The 20,475-nt window shown below is 35.9% G+C and overlaps 1 protein-coding gene and 1 long non-coding RNA gene across 2 annotated transcripts in view; one reads left to right on the plus strand and one right to left on the minus strand.

Moving 5' to 3' along the window:
* LOC110272278 overlaps nucleotides 12,211-20,475 on the plus strand; it is a 13,952-nt gene continuing 5,687 nt past the window's right edge. Inside the window, exon 1 of the long non-coding RNA XR_002363435.1 lies at nucleotides 12,211-12,222. This is a non-coding gene — a long non-coding RNA (uncharacterized LOC110272278). The remainder of the gene's footprint in view (nucleotides 12,223-20,475) is intronic.
* Nucleotides 16,181-18,507, minus strand: LOC107642011 (subtilisin-like protease SBT4.6). Its single transcript, XM_016345352.2, has one exon. The coding sequence runs from the start codon at nucleotides 18,408-18,410 to the stop codon at nucleotides 16,242-16,244; it is 2,169 nt and encodes a 722-aa protein (XP_016200838.1). The 5' UTR covers nucleotides 18,411-18,507; the 3' UTR covers nucleotides 16,181-16,241.

The following is a 20,475-nucleotide window of genomic DNA, read 5'->3' on the forward strand; positions in this document are numbered from 1 at the left end:
AGGACATAAATAGTTGATTTAACAGAGGAGCATGCCCATCATTCTCCAATACAAACTTTAAATATTGGACATGCTTCTCCACCAAACCAAGCTGAAACCTCTACTGAATTTCAGGTGGCCCCTGATTCTGACTCAATCCCTGAAACTATTGTCTCTGATTCGGATTCTCTATCTCGAATTCCAGAAACCATTCCTTTACCACAGAGAACTTCCACTCCATTCAATCATGCTGAACTTCAAACTTCTCCGGGTTTGGGATATGAAGATCTAGGTATGTTTACTGAATCTACAAATGCTGACCTAGTTACATTGGTCACCATCCTGAATCAAGCTGTTTAGGAGGATAAAGTGCTCATTTCTATTCCTGCACTTATAGGTCCTTCTACATCCAATCTCCCATCCGAACTAAATGTTAATGTGCGAGAACAACTTTGTCACTTCTCAAGCTCCTGGACCATCCACCCATTGAATGGATGAATGATGTAGCCCTGAACTCGCTTCTGTCTGATGTCTTAAGTTCATCTTTTGAACTTCAGGTTCCATCCCAATACTCTGCTATAGTCAACCACTTCATAAAAGTTGCCAACAGAAGTGTAACTACCCAAGAAAAGCTACAAGAGATCAAAGACAAAGTAGCTAATATCAGATATGAATCAGAAAGCTATACTGCAGCTCTCCAGCCAATTAAAGCTTCCCGTGAGGAATTCGACTTAAGAATCTCTCAGGACTTTTCTGCTCAAGCTCATTATGATAAAGAAGAAAGAGAACTTGAAGTAGAATTGGCCCAAGTTAATGAGAGACTTGCCAAAATCTGAAAGAGGAAAGCTGATATAGCTACACCTCTAGCCGCTGTCCAGCATGAATAAGAAAAGCTTGTGCAAAAAATCTATTCTATTGAGGCCAAACAAGAAGAATCTGAGAAGCAAATTGATAAGGCCCAACATGAAGAATATAAGCAAGTCGAAACACTTTCAGCTCTGGACAGTAAAATGGTTAAATTACACACAAACTTAGCAGAGCTTATGGCACCTTACATTTTTTCACCTTAAAATTCAATATTTGTGATGATTTAGTACTTGTAATGACTTTCTCTTTTTACCTTTAGACTTATGCATTTCAATCCTAATTTAGCAAACAATGATTTTGCTTCAAATACTTTCCATTTATTGAATTGATTATATTTCTAGATTTGATATGCATTTCCAGAATATAATACAATCGCTTGGAAAGGGCTTTCCCAAGTATGGGACCATTTACCAAAAACTCTAAATTTCTTTTCAATTGGCAAAATAACTTTCAAAACCAACTCACCTATACTGAAGTATTTTTCTTTTATTCGATGATTGTAATTTTGAGCAACACTTTCTTTTTGCCGAATTATGTTTTCAGATGCCAATATTCGCTCTGAGTCTAATTCATTCAACTCATCAAACATTGCATTCCAATAATCATCGACTGGCAAATCATCTTGCTTTGACACCCTCAAAGTATTAGGATTGATTTCCAATGGTAGCACTGCATCATGGCCATATACTAATTTATAAGGCGACGTACCTGTCGACCCTCTTGGTGAATTTCGATAAGGCCACAGTACTTGACTTAACGTTTCATGCCAAGTTCGGGGTCTACTTCTGATTTGTTTTTTGACCAATCCTATGAAAATTTTATTCGCTGCCTCAACTTGCCCGTTGGCCTGTGCATAATAGGGGGTCGAAGTAACCATATTAATGTTTCTTGAAGCAGCAAAACCTTTTATTCGTTGACCAGTAAACATAGTTCCTTGTCCAATACTCAGTGTCTGAGGAATCCCAAATTGATGAATAATATGTTCTTCAATAAAATCTATTATCTCATTTTGCCCAGCCTCCACCAAAGGAACTGCTTCGACCCATTTGTAAAATAATCTATTACTACCAAAATAAATTTATCCTATTTCGATGAAGGGGTGAATCAATCCAATAAGATCCAGAGCCCAACCTCTAAATGGCTATGGCTTAATAATCAAATGCAACTCAGACGCTGGGATCTGTTGTATCGACCCATGCCTTTGACATTGTTGACACGCCTTTGCGTATTCGATACAATCTTTGATCATGGAGGGCCAATAGACATGATTTCCCATTTCATTTTTATCCCATCCTGATGAGCATCACATATGCCTTTATGGACTTCTCCTAGAGCAATGTCTTTATCATCTTGACTTAGACATCTCGAAAGACTCCAGTCGATTCCTTTCTTATACAACTCATCAGCCATCAAGAAAAAATTCATTGCTCACAATTTTATCTTTCTATCGACTGGAATGCTAGGATTCTTTAAATACTCAGCAATGGGCTTCCTCCAATCATCATCTTCCCATTTGCCTACACACAAAGCTTCCCTTTCATCCGCAGGCACCAAAATTTGATGAATACTGGCCAATTTTCTTAATATTTTTGGGCCGATTCTATATCTTGAAGCAATTTGGGCTAACTCATTGTCGATCTCATTCTTGATCCTTGGAATATGAACCGGGGAAAAAGAAGTTAACAACTCCCAAGCCGTTGCCAAATAATTTTGTAACTTCTCATTATTACATTTGAACTCCTTCGATAACTGTTTCAGGACTAACTGAGAATCCCCTAGGATTTGGACTTCCAAAGCCCCTTTTCCGATCAAGATTTCAAGGCCCAAAATTAAAGCTTCATACTCTGTCATATTATTCGAGCAAGGATATTTTAGATCGAACAGGAATTCTGATGGAATCCCTTCTGGCGAGATAATGAGAATTTCTACCCCTGCACCATCCTTGTGCTTCGACCTATCATAATATAACTTCCAATAATCGACTTTAATGTCGAGTACATTTGCCCCCTGGTATTTCAGATTATTTGAATTATCAACTCAAAACTCTACAATGACCTGACCTTTCACAGCTTTTGTTGGGACATATTACAAATCAAATTCTGTCAAAGCTAGCATCTATTTCCCTAAACGACCTCGTAACGTTGGAAAACTCAACATATATTTGAAAAGATCAGTTTGTGCCACAACTTTCACTGATTTAGCTACCATGTAACACTTTAATTTCATGCATGCATAGTATAGGGATAAACACAATCTTTCTATTGGGGAATACCTGGCTTCAATATCAGTCAAAATGCGACTAAGGTAATAAATTACCTGTTCATGCCCATTCTCATCATCTTGGGCTAGCATACACCCAATTGTGTTTGTGCATGCTACAATGTACAGTTTCAAAGGCTCATGTGGATGAACACTCGCCATTATTGGAGCCTTAGATAAATATGCCTTTATCGACTCAAATGAATGTTGATGCTCATGTGTCCATTCGAACTATGAATCATTCTTTAGTTTTACTAAAGGCGCAAACACTCGAGTTTGATCAGAAAGATTCAAAATAAACCTTCGAAGATAATTTACTTTTCCCAGGAACGATTACACTTCTTTTTTCGATTTAGGCGAAGACAATACTAGTATTGGAACAGCCTTGCTCTTATCGATTACAATCCCTTTTTTATGAACAACGAAACCTAGGAAGTTCCCAACCGACACACCGAAGGCACATTTCAAAAGATTCATTTTTAATCATTTTTTTTTTCGCATAGTAACAAACACTTTCCTCTGAAATCGATTTGACCATAACATCATCGATATACACTTCCATAAATCTCCTAATATACTCATGGAATATGGCATTCATTGCTCGCTGGTAAGTTGCACCAGCATTTTTCAAACCAAAAGGCATAACCACCCACTCATAAGTGCCTAATGCCCCGAGACAACGGAAAGCAGTTTTGGACACATCATCTTCTGCAATGAAGATTTAGTTATATCCTGAATAACCGTCCATAAAACTTAAAATTTCATTTTTCACTGCAGAATCGATTAACATATCTGCGATTGGCATGAACTACTCATCCTTCGGGGTAGCATTATTCAGATCTCTAAAATCAATGCACACCCTTAATTTTTTATTTTTCTTCATTACGGGAACAATATTCGAAACCCATTCAATATAACGTGTGGTTTGAATAAATTTGGTTTTAATCAACCACTCTATTTCTTCTTTAATCTTTTGATTGATTTCTGGAGCAAAACGTCGGGGAGTTTGCTTCACAGGTTGAGCATTTGGTTTCAATGCTAATCGATGCTCTACAAGAGAACAATCGAGACCAGGCATCTCATGATAATCCCAAGTAAAACAGTCTTTAAATTCATGTAAAAGATAGAAAAGTTGAGTTCGAAAAGGATCCGCAAGATTCTTACAGATATAAGTGATTCGAACATCATCAATAGATCCCAAATTAATTTCTTCTAAAGGATCTTGAGATTCAAACCCTGTTAAATGATCCTCTTCTTTTACTGAATATTTTTCAAAACCCAAAGGTTCTAAATCATAGATGCAATCGAAAGAGAAATCATCAAATTCATTATAAACAGAATGAACTCGATCATTTGTTGGGTTAACAACAACTTCATTTTCAATACAATGAACTTTTGCTATTTTATCAGCAGTATGACTAATAATATCATTTGAACTACATAATGAAGAAAAAGTTAAACCATGACTAAATTCGATTGAAGACATCGAACTCTTGCTACTAAAAAAAGAAATTACATTTCTAAATGATTCAACTTCATCAGAAGAACCAATTTTATTCTCTACTGAAGGAAAATTACTTATATAATTATTTAAAATTACCAGGTAATCCAAAACATCTTGAGCATGTTCCATCGAATAACACCTCGGATCCATTCTAAGATGAACAATCCCAACCAGTTGGAGAAACAGTAAGATGTGGATGGCGCAGTTTCACCGTCAGGCCTTCTGAAGACAAATAGCAGCCCTCACAGTTATAAGAATTTAACACCCTGTCAACATTTAAAGGCTTCAATTTCGGACTATATACCCTAAAATCGACATGTAGCTGCTCAACATACAAATTGAATAAGTCTTAACAATTTCAGGCTTTCCATCCTTTGTCCAAAGGAGGACACTTTGATGCACAGTAGATGGGACAGCTCCAACTCCGTGAATCCAGTCTCAGCCCAGTAAAGCATTATAACTTGCCCTCAAAGGCACCATCACAAAAATAGTATTTTGCTCAGAAGATCCCACTTTCACCCCCAAAGTAACCAGACCTTTCGCAGGAGTAGAAGCACCACTAAAGTCTGTCACAGCAATGTTGGTGGGAACCAAATCATCATGATGCTTACCAACTTTCATTAGCATCCTCTCTGGTAAGAGACTTATTGCTGCCCTACCATCAATTAAAACTTTATTTACTTTAATTCCACTTAAAGTAGTAGTGATATGAAGTGGGCGAAGATGAGATTTTTGTTTTTCAGAAGGCCTCAGAAAATACCCTGGTTCATCCTCATATCGGATAAAAGAAAAAGCTTCTTCAGCATCCATGTCGTAATCTTCTTAAGGGTCGCCTTCATACTCACCCAAGTATTCAGTTGGAATAATTGAAATAGTTCCAACCATGTATTTCATCATCTCCTTCCTCGAAATACTCTTCATCCAAGTCAACATCCTTGTCTTTGTCAGCCCCTGGAGTATGAGCTCTGCCTTGCCTTTATACAACTTTGCAGGGGAAGGAATACCCTTTGGGCATGTTTCCCTATCAGAGGAAAAAACTATTCAGGAGTGCACCGAAGGCGTTGCCCCCTTGCCTTTGTCAGACTGAGGCTTCTTATTCTGAGGTAAACTTCTTCTTCCTCTAACCCTCGGGTACCCTCTGGCCCGACCACGTTGATAGGGATATTGGTTTTGAGGAGGCCCTCGATGTCCCCACTGTGGGTTCCACCAATACTGAGCATCTCGATTCTGGAATTCTTGACAATTTCGAATCCAATGGACACCTATAGCCTGAGAACGGCTCATCAGTGTGACAGCATTCTGCTAAGGAGCCTTGGAACTTTGTCCCTCTACTCGCCAAATTGGTTGCCTCTGACGAGCCTGCTCCTCTCTATGAGGCAATTCTATCTTCATCATTTCTTTTTCAAAAATTGCCGCAACCTCAATGTCAAATACAGCATTACATCGAGGACACAGAGATACGTCTCGATCTTTGATCTTTTGCTGCACCAAGAAATCTAACAAACCATCCCCTGCTCGAGGATATACTGATCGGACTTGTGACTCAAAATCACTAGAGCCACATCAAAATTATAAGACATTCCAACCATATTTACTCCAAAATGTGGTTCAACAAAACCAGCTTCAACATCGAAAGGATCTGCATCAACTTTCAACTCTTTCTTCCCATCATCAAACTTCAAACGTCCTTCCATAATGGCCTCTTGAATCAAGTCCCTGAAATGAACACAACTGTTACTAGAATGACTAGTTGCTTGGTGAAATTTACAATAAGGTCTTCCTTTTAAATCTTTTACTGAAAGTAAAGTTCTACCCTCAGGTAGAATCTACTATTTATCTTTAAGCAACACATCGAAAATCTGATAAGATTTTGAGATATCAAAACTATACTTCTTTCCACTCTTTAGTTTTGAATCATTTGACTTTTCACTACTAGGGAGCTTTTTAAGTAAGGAGAAAACATATGGGGGACTGATGAGCGGATAATTTATACGCTTTTTGGCATTGTTTTTACATAGTTTTCAGTATGATTTAGTTAGTTTTTAGTATATTTTTATTAGTTTTTAAATAAAAATCACATTTTTGGACTTTACAATGAGTTTGTGTATTTTTCTGTGATTTCAGGTAATTTCTAGCTGAAATTGAGGGTCTCGAGCAAAACTCAGATTTAGAGGTTGAAGAAGGACTGCAGATGCTGTCGGATTCTGACCTCCCTGCACTCAAAGTGGATTTTCTGGAGCTACAGAACTCCAAATGGCCCGTTCTCAATTGCGTTGGAATGTAGACATCTAGGGATTTCCAGAAATATATAATAGTCCATACTTTGATTAAGGATAGACAACATAAACTGGCGTTGAACGCCAGTTCCATGCTGCATTCTGGAGTCAAATGCCAGAAACAGGTTGCAAAGTGGAGTTAAACGCCAGAAACAGGTTACAAACTGGCGTTCAACTTCAAGAAAGACCTCTACATGTGTAAAGCTCAATGCTCAGCCCAAGCACACACCAAGTGGGCCCCGGAAGTGGATTTCTGCATCATTTACTCATTTTTGTAAACCCTAGTAACTAGTTTAGTATAAATAGGACTTTTTACTATCTTTGTAGGGATCTTTGATTAGTTTTTATGCTATCTTAGACTTTCATGGGGGCTGGCCATTCGGCCATGCCTGGACCATTATCACTTATGTATTTTCAAATGGTAGAGTTTCTACACACCATAGATTAAGGTGTGGAGCTCTGCTGTTCCTCATGAATTAATACAAAGTGCTACTGTTTTTCTATTCAATTCAAGCTTATTCCTATTCTAAGATATCCATTCGCACCCAAGAACATGATGAATGTGATGATTATGTGACGCTCATCATCATTCTCACTTATGAACGCGTGCTTGACAAACACTCCCGTTCTACATGCAAACAAGCTAGAATGAATATCTCTTAGATATCTAATACAGAGGACCGAGTCCGAGATATTAGAATCTTCGTGGTATAAGTTAGAACCCATGGATGGCCATTCTTGAGATCCGAAAAGTCTAAACCTTGTCTGTGGTATTCCGAGTAGGATCTGGGAAGGGATGGCTGTGACGAGCTTCAAACTCGCGAGTGCTGGGCATAGTGACAGACACAAAAGGATAGTATATCCTATTCCAGTATGATCGAAAACCGACAGATGATTAGCCATGCAGTGACAGCGCATTGGACCATTTTCACAGAGAGGATGGGATGTAGCCATTGACAACGGTGATGCCCTACATAAAGCTTGCCATGGAAAGGAGTAGGAATGATTGGATGAAGACAGCAGGAAAGCAGAGGTTCAGAGGAACGAAAGCATCTCTATGCGCTGATCTGAAATTCTCACCAATGAATTACATAAGTATCTTTATCCTAGTTTATGTTTTATTTATCTTTTAATTATTAAAACTCTATAACCATTTGAATCCGCCTGACTGAGATTTACAAGGTGACCATAGCTTGCTTCAAGCCGACAATCTCCGTGGGATCGACCCTTACTCACGTAAGGTTTATTACTTGGACGACCCAGTGCACTTGCTGGTCAGTTGTGCGAAGTTGTGACAAAGAATTAAGATTATGAATGTGCGTATAAAGTTTTCAGCGCCGTTACCAAGGAATGGAACCGTCACGATTTCTGTGCACCAAGTTTTTGGTGCCGTTGCCGGGGATTGTTCGAGTTTGGACAACTGACGGTTCATCTTGTTGCTCAAATTAGGTAATTTTCTTCTTGTTTCAACTTTTATTTGGTTTTCAAAAACTTTTTCAAAAATTTTTTCTTTGTTTTCGTTTTTCTTAAAATAAATTTTCGAAAAATCAAAAAAAAAATTTAATAAAATCATAAAACCAAAAATATTTTGTGTTTCTTGTTTGAGTCTAGAGTCAAGTCTTAAGTTTGGTGTCAATTGCATCTTTTTAATTTCTAAAAATTATTTTCGAAAATTTCATGCATTGCATTCTTCATGATCTTCAAGTCGTTCTTGGCCAGTCTTCTTGTTTGATCTTCATATTTTCTTGTTTTGTATCTTTTCTTATTTTTCATATGCATTTTCAATTTGTTAGTGTCTAAAAAATTAAAAATTTCTAAGTTTGGTGTCTTGCATGTTTTCTTTTCTAGAAAATTTTTCAAAAATAAGTCTTGATGTTCATCTTGATCTTCAAAGTGTTCTTGGTGTTCATCTTGACATTCATAGTGTTCTTGCATGCATCACATGTTTTGATCCAAAATTTTCATGCATTGAGTCTTTTTGATGTTTTTCTCTTTCATCATTAAAAATTCAAAAATCAAAAAATATCTTTCCCTTTTTTCTCTCATAAAATTCGAAAATTTGAGTTGACTTTTTCAAAAAATTTTTAAAATTTAGTTGTTTCTTATGAGTCAAATCAAATTTTCAATTTAAAAATTCTATCTTTTTCAAAAATCAAATCTTTTTCACTTTTTCTTTCATAATTTCGAAAATTTCAATTTGATTTTCAAAATCTTTTTCTTATTTCTATTTCATATTTTCAAAGTTAATGCTAACAATTAATGTGATTGATTCAAAAATTTTAAAAGTTTGTTACTTGCCTCTTAAGAAAGGTTCAACCTTTAATTTTTAAATCATATCTTTTTAGTTTCTTGTTAGTCAAGTAATCAACTTTAATTTTTAAAATAAAATCTTTTTAAATTTCTTTTTCAAATCTTTTTTTTTCAAAATAAGTTTCAATCACATCTTTTTCAAAATCAATTTCAAAATCTTTTCTAACTTCTTATCTTTTCAAAATTAATTTTCAAATCTTTTTCAATCAATCTTATCTTTTTGTTTCAATCTTTATTTATTTATTTATTTATTTATTTGCTAACATTTCTCTTCATCTCAAAATTCGAACCCTCTCTTTCTCATGGTGTTCGAATTTCTCTTCTTCTATTCTTATCTTCTTCCACTCACATAAAGGAATCTCTATACTGTGATATAGAGGATTCTATATTTTCTTTTCTGTTTTCTTCTTTTTCATATGAGCAGGAACAAGGATAAGAACATTCTTGTTGAAGCTGACCCTGGGAGTCAACCAAAGCCCCCACAGTCAAACTCTAAGTTTGGTGATGGGAGGCCACAACCAAACTCTAAGTTTGGTGTTAAACCCCCACATTCAAACTCTAAGTTTGGTGTTGGGAGGTTCCAACCTTGCTCTGAACATCTGTGAGGCTCCATGAGAGCTCACTGTCAAGCTATTGACATTAAAGAAGCGCTTGTTGGGAGGCAACAAAATGTTATCTAATTATATTTATTTATTTTCTATTGTTATTTTCTGTTTTCTTTAGGTTGATGATCATGTGAAGTCACAAAAACTACTGAAAAATCAAAAACAAAATAAAAAATAGCAGAAGAAACAGCACACCCTGGAGGAGAGCAGTCTGACGTTTAAACGCCAGAAACAAGCATCTGTCTGGCGTTTAACGCCAGCAACAGGCACCAAGCTGGCGTTTAACGCCAGAAACAAGCATCTACCTGCCGTTAAACGCCAGAAACAGGCAGCAGTCTGGCGTTAAACGCCGGGATTGCACAGCAAGGGCATTTTACACGCCTAATTGGAGCAGGGATGTCAAGTCCTTGGCCCCACTAGATCTGTGGAACCCCACAGGATCCCCACCACTTTTTCTCTCCTTTTCACACCTTTTCATAACTCTCTTCCACAAATACCCTTCACCAATTACCTCCATTACTCTTCCAAAACCATCATACACCCACCCACTCAAATTCAAACCATCACTCCTTCCTTTTCACACATCATCACCACCTAAAACCCCCTTGACCGAACCATTCAAACACCTCCATCTCCTCCATTTTCTTCTTCTTCTACTCACTTCTTTCTTCTTTTGCTCGAGGACGAGCAAATATTTTAAGTTTGGTGTGGTAAAAGCATTGCTTTTTGTTTTTCCATAACCATTTATGGCACCTAAGGCTAGAGATATCCTCATTGAAGAGGATAAGCCCATCACTAAGAAAAGGATGGAGCAAACAAGAGATCATGGACCTCAACATGAGCATGAGGAGATTCCTCACCATGAAATCCCTGAGATGCCTCAAGGGATGTACTTCCCTCCACAAAACTATTGGGAACAAATCAACACTTCCCTAGGAGAATTAAGTTCCAACATGGGACAACTAAGGGTGGAGCACCAAGAGCACTCCATCATCCTCCATAAAATTAGAGAAGATCAAAGAGCTATGAGGGAGGAGCAACAAAGACAAGGAAGAGACATAGAGGAGCTCAAAAGCACCATTGGTTCTTCAAGAAGAGGAAGACGCCACCCTCATTAAGGTGGACTCATTCCTTAATCTCCTTGTCTATTTATTTTCCTGTTTTTCAATTTTTGAGCTTTATGTTTATTTATATTTGTGTCTTATTACATGATCATTAGTGTCTAAGTGTCTATTCCTTAAAGTTATGAATATGAATCCATCACCTCCCTTGAATGAAAAATGTTTTAATTACAAAAGAACAAGAAGTACATGGTTTCGAATTCATCATTGAAACTAGTTTAATTATTTTGATGTGGTGACAACATTTTTTGTTTTCTAAATGAATGCTTGAACAGTGCATATGTCTTTTGAAGTTGTTGTTTATGAATGTTAAATATGTTGGCTCTTGAAAGAATGATGAAAAGGAGACATGTTATTTGATAATCTGAAAAATCATAAAAATGATTCTTGAAGCAAGAAAAAGCAGTGAATACAAAAGCTTGCAGAAAAAAAAAAGAAAAAAAGAAAAAAAATGTGGAAAAAAAGAGAGAAAAAGAAAAAGAAAAAGCAAGCAGAAAAAGCCAAAAGCTCTTTAAACCAAAAGGCAAGAGCAAAAAGCCAATAGCCCTTAAAACTAAAAGGCAAGGGTAAATNNNNCTCAATGGATAAAGTGTGATGCCAAAACTATTCAAGAGGCAAAAAGCTACAAGTCCCGCTCATCTGATTGGAGCTAAGTTTCATTGATATTTTAGAATTTATAGTATATTCTCTTCTTTTTATCCTATTTGATTTTCAGTTGCTTGGGGACAAGCAACAATTTAAGTTTGGTGTTGTGATGAGCGGATAATTTATACGCTTTTTGGCATTGTTTTTACATAGTTTTCAGTATGATTTAGTTAGTTTTTAGTATATTTTTATTAGTTTTTAAATAAAAATAACATTTCTGGATTTTGCTATGAGTTTGTGTATTTTTCTGTGATTTCAGGTAATTTCTGGCTGAAATTGAGGGACTCGAGCAAAAATCAGATTCAGAGGTTGAAGAAGGACTGCAGATGCTGTTGGATTCTGACCTCCCTGCACTCAAAGTAGATTTTCTGGAGCTACAGAACTCCAAATGGCGCGCTCTCAATTGCGTTGGAAAGTAAACATCCAGGGATTTCCAGAAATATATAATAGTTCATACTTTGATTAAGGATAGACGACGTAAACTGGCGTTGAACGCCAGTTCTATGCTGCATTCTGGAGTCAAACGCCAGAAACAGGTTGCAAAGTGGAGTTAAACGCCAGAAACAGGTTACAAACTGGCGTTCAACTCCAAGAAAGACCTCTACACGTGTAAAGCTCAATGCTCGGCCCAAGCACACACCAAGTGGGCCCCGGAAGTGGATTTCTGCATCATTTACTCATTTCTGTAAACCCTAGTAACTAGTTTAGTATAAATAGGACTTTTTACTATCTTTGTAGGGATCTTTGATTAGTTTTTATGCTATCTTAGACTTTCATGGGGGCTGGCCATTTGGCCATGCCTGGACCATTATCACTTATGTATTTTCAAACGGTAGAGTTTCTACACACCATAGATTAAGGTGTGGAGCTCTGCTGTTCCTAGGTTCAGAGGAACGAAAGCATCTCTATGCGCTGATCTGAAATTCTCACCAATGAATTACATAAGTATCTCTATCCTAGTTTATGTTTTATTTATCTTTTAATTATTAAAACTCTATAACCATTTGAATCCGCCTGACTGAGATTTACAAGGTGACCATAGCTTACTTCAAGCCGACAATCTCCGTGGGATCGACCCTTACTCACGTAAGGTTTATTACTTGGACGACCCAGTGCACTTGCTGGTCAATTGTGCAAAGTTGTGACAAGGAATTAAGATTATGAACGTGCATATAAAGTTTTCAGCGCCGTTACCAAGGAATGGAACCGTCACGATTTCTGTGCACCAAAGACCCTTCTTAAGTTCAGCCAAATCAACCTCTGCTTCGAGATCAAACTCCTCTTCCGAGGACTCCATGGTCACATAAGCAACCTTCTCCTTTTGAGTAAAAAGTTTACTTTTTAACCTTTGTTCATTCTTGTATTTCTCCTTTTTCTTTCTCATAAGTTCGACCTGACGAACCCTTTCAGCCAAATGGGTTAAGTTAGATATATGCACATTAAGCAGTTGTCGACGCATATAAAATCCTAACCCCATAACTACTATTTTCACCACTTCACTCTCAGGTAATGATACATAACTTCTACTTCTAGCATTTTTGAAAAGTATCATATAATCATCAATGGTTTCACCATCTTCTTGTTTCAAAGCAACTAGATCAGTAACTGCTACATTCAACTCCCCTCGGTAAAATTGAGCATGAAAAACAGTTTCTAACTGATTCTACATTGTTATCGAAGAAGGAAAAAACTTCAATTTTAAATTCTCATCATTTGGCTAAGTTTCCAATCTCGACCAAATATCGAGCGACGTGTTCAGTAGTTGACTCTCCAACTTCCCCTACAAATTTTGTAATTATTTTTAGATTTTTCACTCCTCTTGACACTTCAGCCATCTGAACAACTTGAGGGAAAGCAGACACAAAATGGGGTCGGTTCATAAAACCAACATTCAAACCAACTAGATTGAGTACCTCTTCCACAATTCTTGTGACTTGATAACGTTCACCACCATGATTAGCACATAATCGGGCTAGAACATCATCTGCATTTTTTACCACGGGGAATTATCTGAGGATTCTCTCTGTTTAAAATATTATTTTTATTTTGAAATATATTTTCGAATCCTTCGTTATTCCCCCTAACGTCATGCCTTTCACCTTCATCATAATCAACAATTCGAGCAATTCATTCAACTTGCCTTGCAAGCCGTTCGAATTTCGATTCGTGATCAGCCATCATAGGATTTAGAATTGTAGTCATTTGTTGAGTCAATAAGTTGAATAAATCATTATGACTTTCCTCTACATGTTGTCGAAATACCGCTATGGAATTAGAAGTATTCGATGTAAAGCCCACATTATAATCAAGAGAGAAGTCGAAATGTTGTTGCGGGTTTTGAGAATTATTTACTCCATTTACACTCCCAAAACAAACAGGAGGAACAAAACCACTCACTGGTGAAGTATAACCGGGAGGAAAGCCATAAGGAGGCCAACCAGTGGTTACTGGAGGTTGGACTGGTGGTAAGTTACCACGTGGACGAATATTACGTCCAATATTTCCAGTTTGTACGCTAGTAACCACCGTACTTTCACTTACAACCAAACCTTCCGAACGTGAAGTAACGTTCGAAGATTGCACAGTTACTGGTATGCTGTCATTGGTGGATGAACCACCATTCACATTTGACACTCCATGTGAATAATCCTTCCACTTCTCAATTGCATACACCAAATGACATCAAAAATCTTTTGACACACTTCAGTCTAAACTTGTCCCACTGGGCGTGCCAATTTGTTTTGTCGATTTTTAGCAAATCGATGGTGGTTCGATTCTGATGGTCTGGGAGCGAAATTTACTCCTCTTTTGCAGGTACCAGTTTTCTATAAGTGCATCAAAGGCCCTCGAATTAGACGAGCATTAAGATAGGAAATAAGTTCAAAAGGTGCAAAAGACTAAAAGAAGTGAAAAATAAAGGATTCAAAAAGTAAAACTGACTGAAATCGAAATGGTTTGCATTGAATTTTAAAGAAAGCGATTAAGATGCCTTCGATTGAATCAAAGGACTTTGGACACGGAAATTAAATGTGCTGAAATGTAAATTCGACATGGAAATTAAACAATGCTTGAAAGATAAATTTGCTTGAAAAGTAAATTTTGCAGAAAAGGTAAATTGAAAAGATAAAAACATGGAAGGAACCCTACAGAAAAGAAACTCGATCGCAGACTCAGTAATTCGCTGGGATGTGAGTATTTTTGTGTTTTTTTTTGAAGCAAAGTTCCAACACCTATTTCTTAAAACTTACTAATATTTATAACTCACTTCCATAACCGACTATTAATTGCACGACGCTGCCTTGTATGCAAATTCCTATGTAACTGTTCTCGCTCTTTTGCCCATGAGCGTTACCAACAAATTCCTAACTCAGAGAAAGCCTTCAACTTTCTTATTTGTGTAACTGCTCGATTCTCCATTCGAAAAACTATTCGAATCTTCATTCGAGTAATTGCTCGATTTGTCAAGGTATTGAAATCGAGTCCGTGTCAAATAATTTCCACTTAACGTTTGCACGTGGGTCTTTTTGGCCTCTACTTCGTTCCTGATCCTTCACCAGCATTTCGCATAAGTTTAATCTTTTGAAAGTAATTATTTCGACTAACAGTATGAAATTTGGAATGGTTGAATTTTACATTTATTTGAATTTTTTTTTGTTTCTGCAGGTAGGATAGGGTTTAGAACTTTAGGGTGCGGGTATGGTTAGAGTTGAGAGATTCTCAACCCGCGAGTAAGGTAGAGTAGAATTTTAAGAAAGTTTTCAACCCGCGAGTAGAATTAAAGTAGAATCTAAACCCTACTCTACCCTACCCGTTGCCAGCCTTAGATAAAACAAAATACCCTAATATTTTCTTGAATGTTAACAAAACCTAAAGCATATTTAACTTGTCATATAAACTAAATTACATCACATTTTCAAAAAAAAAAAATAGACAAATTACAGAGCTTAACAACTCGCCAGCCCCTGTAACAAGATCTAGAGATATCAAATCAAATCCAAAAATTTTATTTGTTTGTAATCTTTTTACACATTGTGGAATCAAGACTGCTAAGATATTATAATAGTCTATGTGAATGAATTGAAGGCTTCATCTTAAAAAGGCAAATAAATAAAATCACGATATTCAAAGTGAAAATATTGTTTGGAAAAGATTAAAATAAAGAAACCAATTAAATGTACAAATAAGATCACATTAGATTATATCTATTGATGATGAAGTAGATGACTAACTTCTGCACTTGATGACTTGACCAGCAGCACTGGACATGGCTAATCACAGAAAAGAGCAAAGACGAATTCTATAATCGAAGGGTAATCAAGAATTGAGAATTGAGAATTGATCATTGATTGATGAGTTGAAATGGCGAACACTAATTGGGTTATATAGTGAGCACTTATTCTATAAACCACTCTCTCAAACACAACCAAAAGTATATATCAAGTAATAAGTATGAACTGAACTAGTGTTTGTTTTGTGTTCTTGATTGTTTCAGTTGTAGAAACTAAGAATGAAAGAGGGCTCCCGTATGAAAAGGAAAATGGAAGGAATAAGGAAATTGGCACCATTAGAGAGAGAGAGAGAGAGAGAGAGAGAGAGAGAGAGAGAGAGAGAGAGAGAGAGAGTAGGTCTTTAATTTTATTTAGTATAATTCTAATTTTGGCACCAAAACATGAAATCAAATTTGGGTGACGTCTACAATAATGGGAATTCTCACTCTATGTTTTTCATCTGTCCATACAAGTGATGACGAAAGTACAATTGGCTTAGAAAATTTTCCTCCAGCAACATTGACACTGAAAGATTGTTTTTCCCCAAGAGATTTGAACGAGAGAACTTGAGGCACGATGGTGATATTGATGTTGGAAATTTTTGTGACACTGGCCTTGTAGGTGGAATTAGCGATGCCAACATTTGTGACTGTTCTTGTGAAATTTACCATAAACGGTTGCATTAGTTGCACTTGATATACAATTGAAGGATAGTTAATATCTTTGAGCAATGATTTCCCACTTGAAGAAGAACAAGCACTATTATCACCACTGATTTTTCTCACTGTTGCAGTATCATATCCTATGTCACATAACAAATTCACATAGTCATCCTTAGAAAGATCCAAAATGAGTCCAGGGTCAATAACTTTTACCGGGTTTACATGCCCTGCTCCATAAGCAAAATTCTTAAGATCTTGACTACCATTCATCGGTATTGCAGTAGTCATAATAGAAGATTTTATAGCTGCAGGGGACCAATCAGGATGAAAACTCTTAACATATGCAGCTATACCAGTAACATGGGGGCAAGCCATTGATGTTCCTGTCATGATGTTGTATTTGACATGTCTATTGTCTCCGGGGAACCCTGAGGGATTCGCATTAGGCGAAAACGCTGCCAATATTTCAACTCCAGGGGCACTTATGTCCGGCTTCAAAATTTCTGGAATTAATGGATTTGGTCCCCGGGAAGAGAAATCAGCTATGTATGGAGCATTTGGATCATTCATGGCTTCACTCTTGAGAATCTCCACTTGAGGGTTATTAGTAGAATTAGCATATGACAGAGCATGAGCATATGTAATCTCATCTATTCTTGATGCAGGGTAAGGGACAACTCCAGCATGTTGGTCAGAGTTAATCACAATTGATCCAAACGCGCCATATTCATATCCCATTTGAACTCCATCTTCTGAAGAACATAAAAGTATGTTCCCTATTACCTTCTTGGGATCTAGACAATCACAAGTTGAGCCATTGCAATACGGAAGCGAAGCATGCTCCCCAGGAAGTAGAGCAATCTTTTTCCCACTTGATGCGAAACTATTTATCGATCTCCCGGACAATGTTTGTCCATTCCCAAGAGAAAACTTGTCGATGATTCGACGATCCATGATGCTAGCTGCAACGCTTAGTAACCAAGGTGCTACGCTAGTAATAGTCCCTCTATAAGGACCACTGTTTCCACATGACTGGACAGTGAGAATCCCTTTCTCCATTGCATGAAAAGAACCAATTGCTATAACATCTAACTTGAAATCTACTTCTTCTCGACGTCCAAGTGAAATTGTGATGAGATCTACACCATCTGCAATGGCATCATCAAAAGCTTTTAATATGTCAGCCTCAACGCATCGTTCACTTACGCAAACTTGGTAGACGGCTAATCTTGAAGATGGAACCGCTCCTTTTGCAATTCCTTTTGCAATTCCATAAAAGCTTGCGTCTTTTACTTTGTTACCAGCTGCAATTGAGGCTATATGGCTTCCATGACCAACATTGTCTCTTGCGGACGACCCTCCATCGTCGATGTATTTTCTTGCTCCAATGATCTTCTTGTTACAAGTAAAATTGTTCCCTCCTGCACATTTACCTTTCCACGTTTTCGGAGCAGGGCTGAAGCCATAATCAGAAAAACTATCTGACTCAGGCCAAATACCGGTGTCTATGACTCCAATTATGATATCGCTTTCGCCCGGGCTACTTCGCCTTTTGTCTTGGAAACCCATGAAGTCCCAAGACCTTGTTGTATGAAGCTTTAAAGTTTTGCTTTCGAAAACAGAGACTACTTCATCCATTCTAGCAAGATTATGCACTTCTTGGTCTGTTAGTTTTGCAGCAAACCCATTGAAGCTCCGGTTGTAACTTCTGATCAAGGAATGTTCTGCAAAATCATTTCCCATAACTTGGCGTAACATGCTTGAATGCTGAGATGCTGGTGCGTAGTCTCCATTTGGAAGTGACCCCATATACACAACATGTAACTTTCGGTCTTCATTGGCAACGCAAAGCATAAACGTGTACATGGCAAGAATGATTGATGTGCACAATAGAATGTGCTTCCAACCTGCCATTGTTCAAGCTTCAAGGTAAGAACGCTATAGAATTTTGCTCAAAATGATGCTTTATATACGTAAATGATGTAAACACAGTAAGACCAACTTTTGTTTCTAGTTATCAAGACTTGGTGTAAATACTAAATACACAGAAAAGTTTTGCAAGCATTTAATACTCTTTCCATGAACAAAGAACGGAAAATAGATCATATTTATTGCAGGAAAAGGGCATTAAACCCTTTATGACTTTTCTATTTCCAATATATTAATTCTTTTGTATTTATTTGTTTAGCGTAAGGTCATAATTAGGTTCTCCAAAATTTTGATTTTAGACTAATCGCCCAAATTTTTTAAATAAGTTCTTTAAAAAAAGGAGGTTAAAATATAATGACTTTTATTAATAGTAACTTTTAAATAAGAATGATAAAATAGCTTTTGAAAATAGGAGAAGTCATATTTTTTAACTTCTTCAAAAGTTCTTAAATAACTTTTTAAAAAGTTAAAAATTTATCTAAAAAATTGTACCAAACACTATTAATATAACTTTTTATAGGTCAAAAGCTAAAATAAGTAGCTTTTGGAGTTTCCAAACGGACCCTAAAAGTAATTTTTTTGAACTTATGACTTATAAAAAGTAGTAATATTAATGTCTGGTGTAATTTTCAAAACCAAATTGCAACTTTTTAAGAAGCTATTTAGGAGCTTATAGAGAAGTTAAAAAAAATTACTTCTCTCATAATACTACTACTTTTTATCACATTTTTATAAAATAAGCACTTTTAGAGCTAAAAATCCAAATACAAAATAACTTATTTATAAGCTACTTTGAATATATTTATTTATTATTTAAACTATTTTGTCAAAAGGAACTTAATTAAGCTGTTTACCCAAATTGGGTCTAATTAGTTCATAAAAAAAAAAAAAGAATTTTGCTAGGTGGACAATAAATTTTATAAACAATGTGAACAATAGACTCTAAAATTGACCTAATAAAATAAAAAAATACTCTACCTCTAAATTACCTCCTAAATCTGCACACTCAGCGAATTGAACATCCAGCTATTATTAATTGTGCATGCGTAAATCGAATCAAAAGAAATAACCATCTAATTAAAAATAATGAACATAATCATTTGGATACCTATTGAATTGAACATTCGACATATTCAATATTCACATTGTTTAGTATTTTCAGTGTCTACCTATAATTTTCCTAAAAAAATATCAAATAGAGAATACTTTATGCTCTTCTATCAATAAAAAACGAAGCAGAATTGTACATATATTTTGTTATTAGAGCTGGAAGTGAGGCGAGTTGAGTCGAGTTAGACCAAACTCAAGTTCGGCTCATGAAAATTAAGCTTAGCTTATGGCTCAACTCATTAACAATTGAGCATATTTCATAAGCTCAAGCTCAACTTAACGAAAGCTCACGAGTTAGTTCGTGCTCACGAGCTGTCTCAAATAATAGGAACATAATCTATAATTCTATATCAATAAATTATAACTTATATATATAAAAAATTATTTAAAAAAAGATAAATTTTATATGTTGTCTATCTATCCATTATAAAATTTTTATTTATGTCTTATATCAAAATTATAGTCTCCAATGCTATCTTCATGTGAAGATGTCATCATGAGAATATTCATCTTATTTTAAACAGTGAAACACTTATTATCTTCTGAATTTTTATAAAACTCTCATCAATTATTATTTATTTGTCACAAATCCTAACGAAATCATTGAAGTTTCACTTTAAAAGTTATTATTTTTGTGAAAATCTTTCGTAAATAAACACATCAATTATAGATAATGACATACATAAACATCACTACTAAATTTTACATAATAAATTAATTAAAAGACATAACGAACTCATTATTTGTTATAGTGAAAAATCTAATTAATATATTTTTTTCAATCATAATAAATATACATTAAAATTAACTACTAAAATAAATCACTAATATATAATACACATTAATCAAATGAACATTGAAAATAAATTAAACTATATGTATAAAATTTTCACTTTATTCGTTCATTTAATATTACAGACGTTTTCGATCACCTACTCCT

Source organism: Arachis ipaensis, chromosome B05 (genome assembly GCF_000816755.2).
Source record: "Arachis ipaensis cultivar K30076 chromosome B05, Araip1.1, whole genome shotgun sequence".
Lineage (NCBI taxonomy): Eukaryota > Viridiplantae > Streptophyta > Magnoliopsida > Fabales > Fabaceae > Arachis > Arachis ipaensis.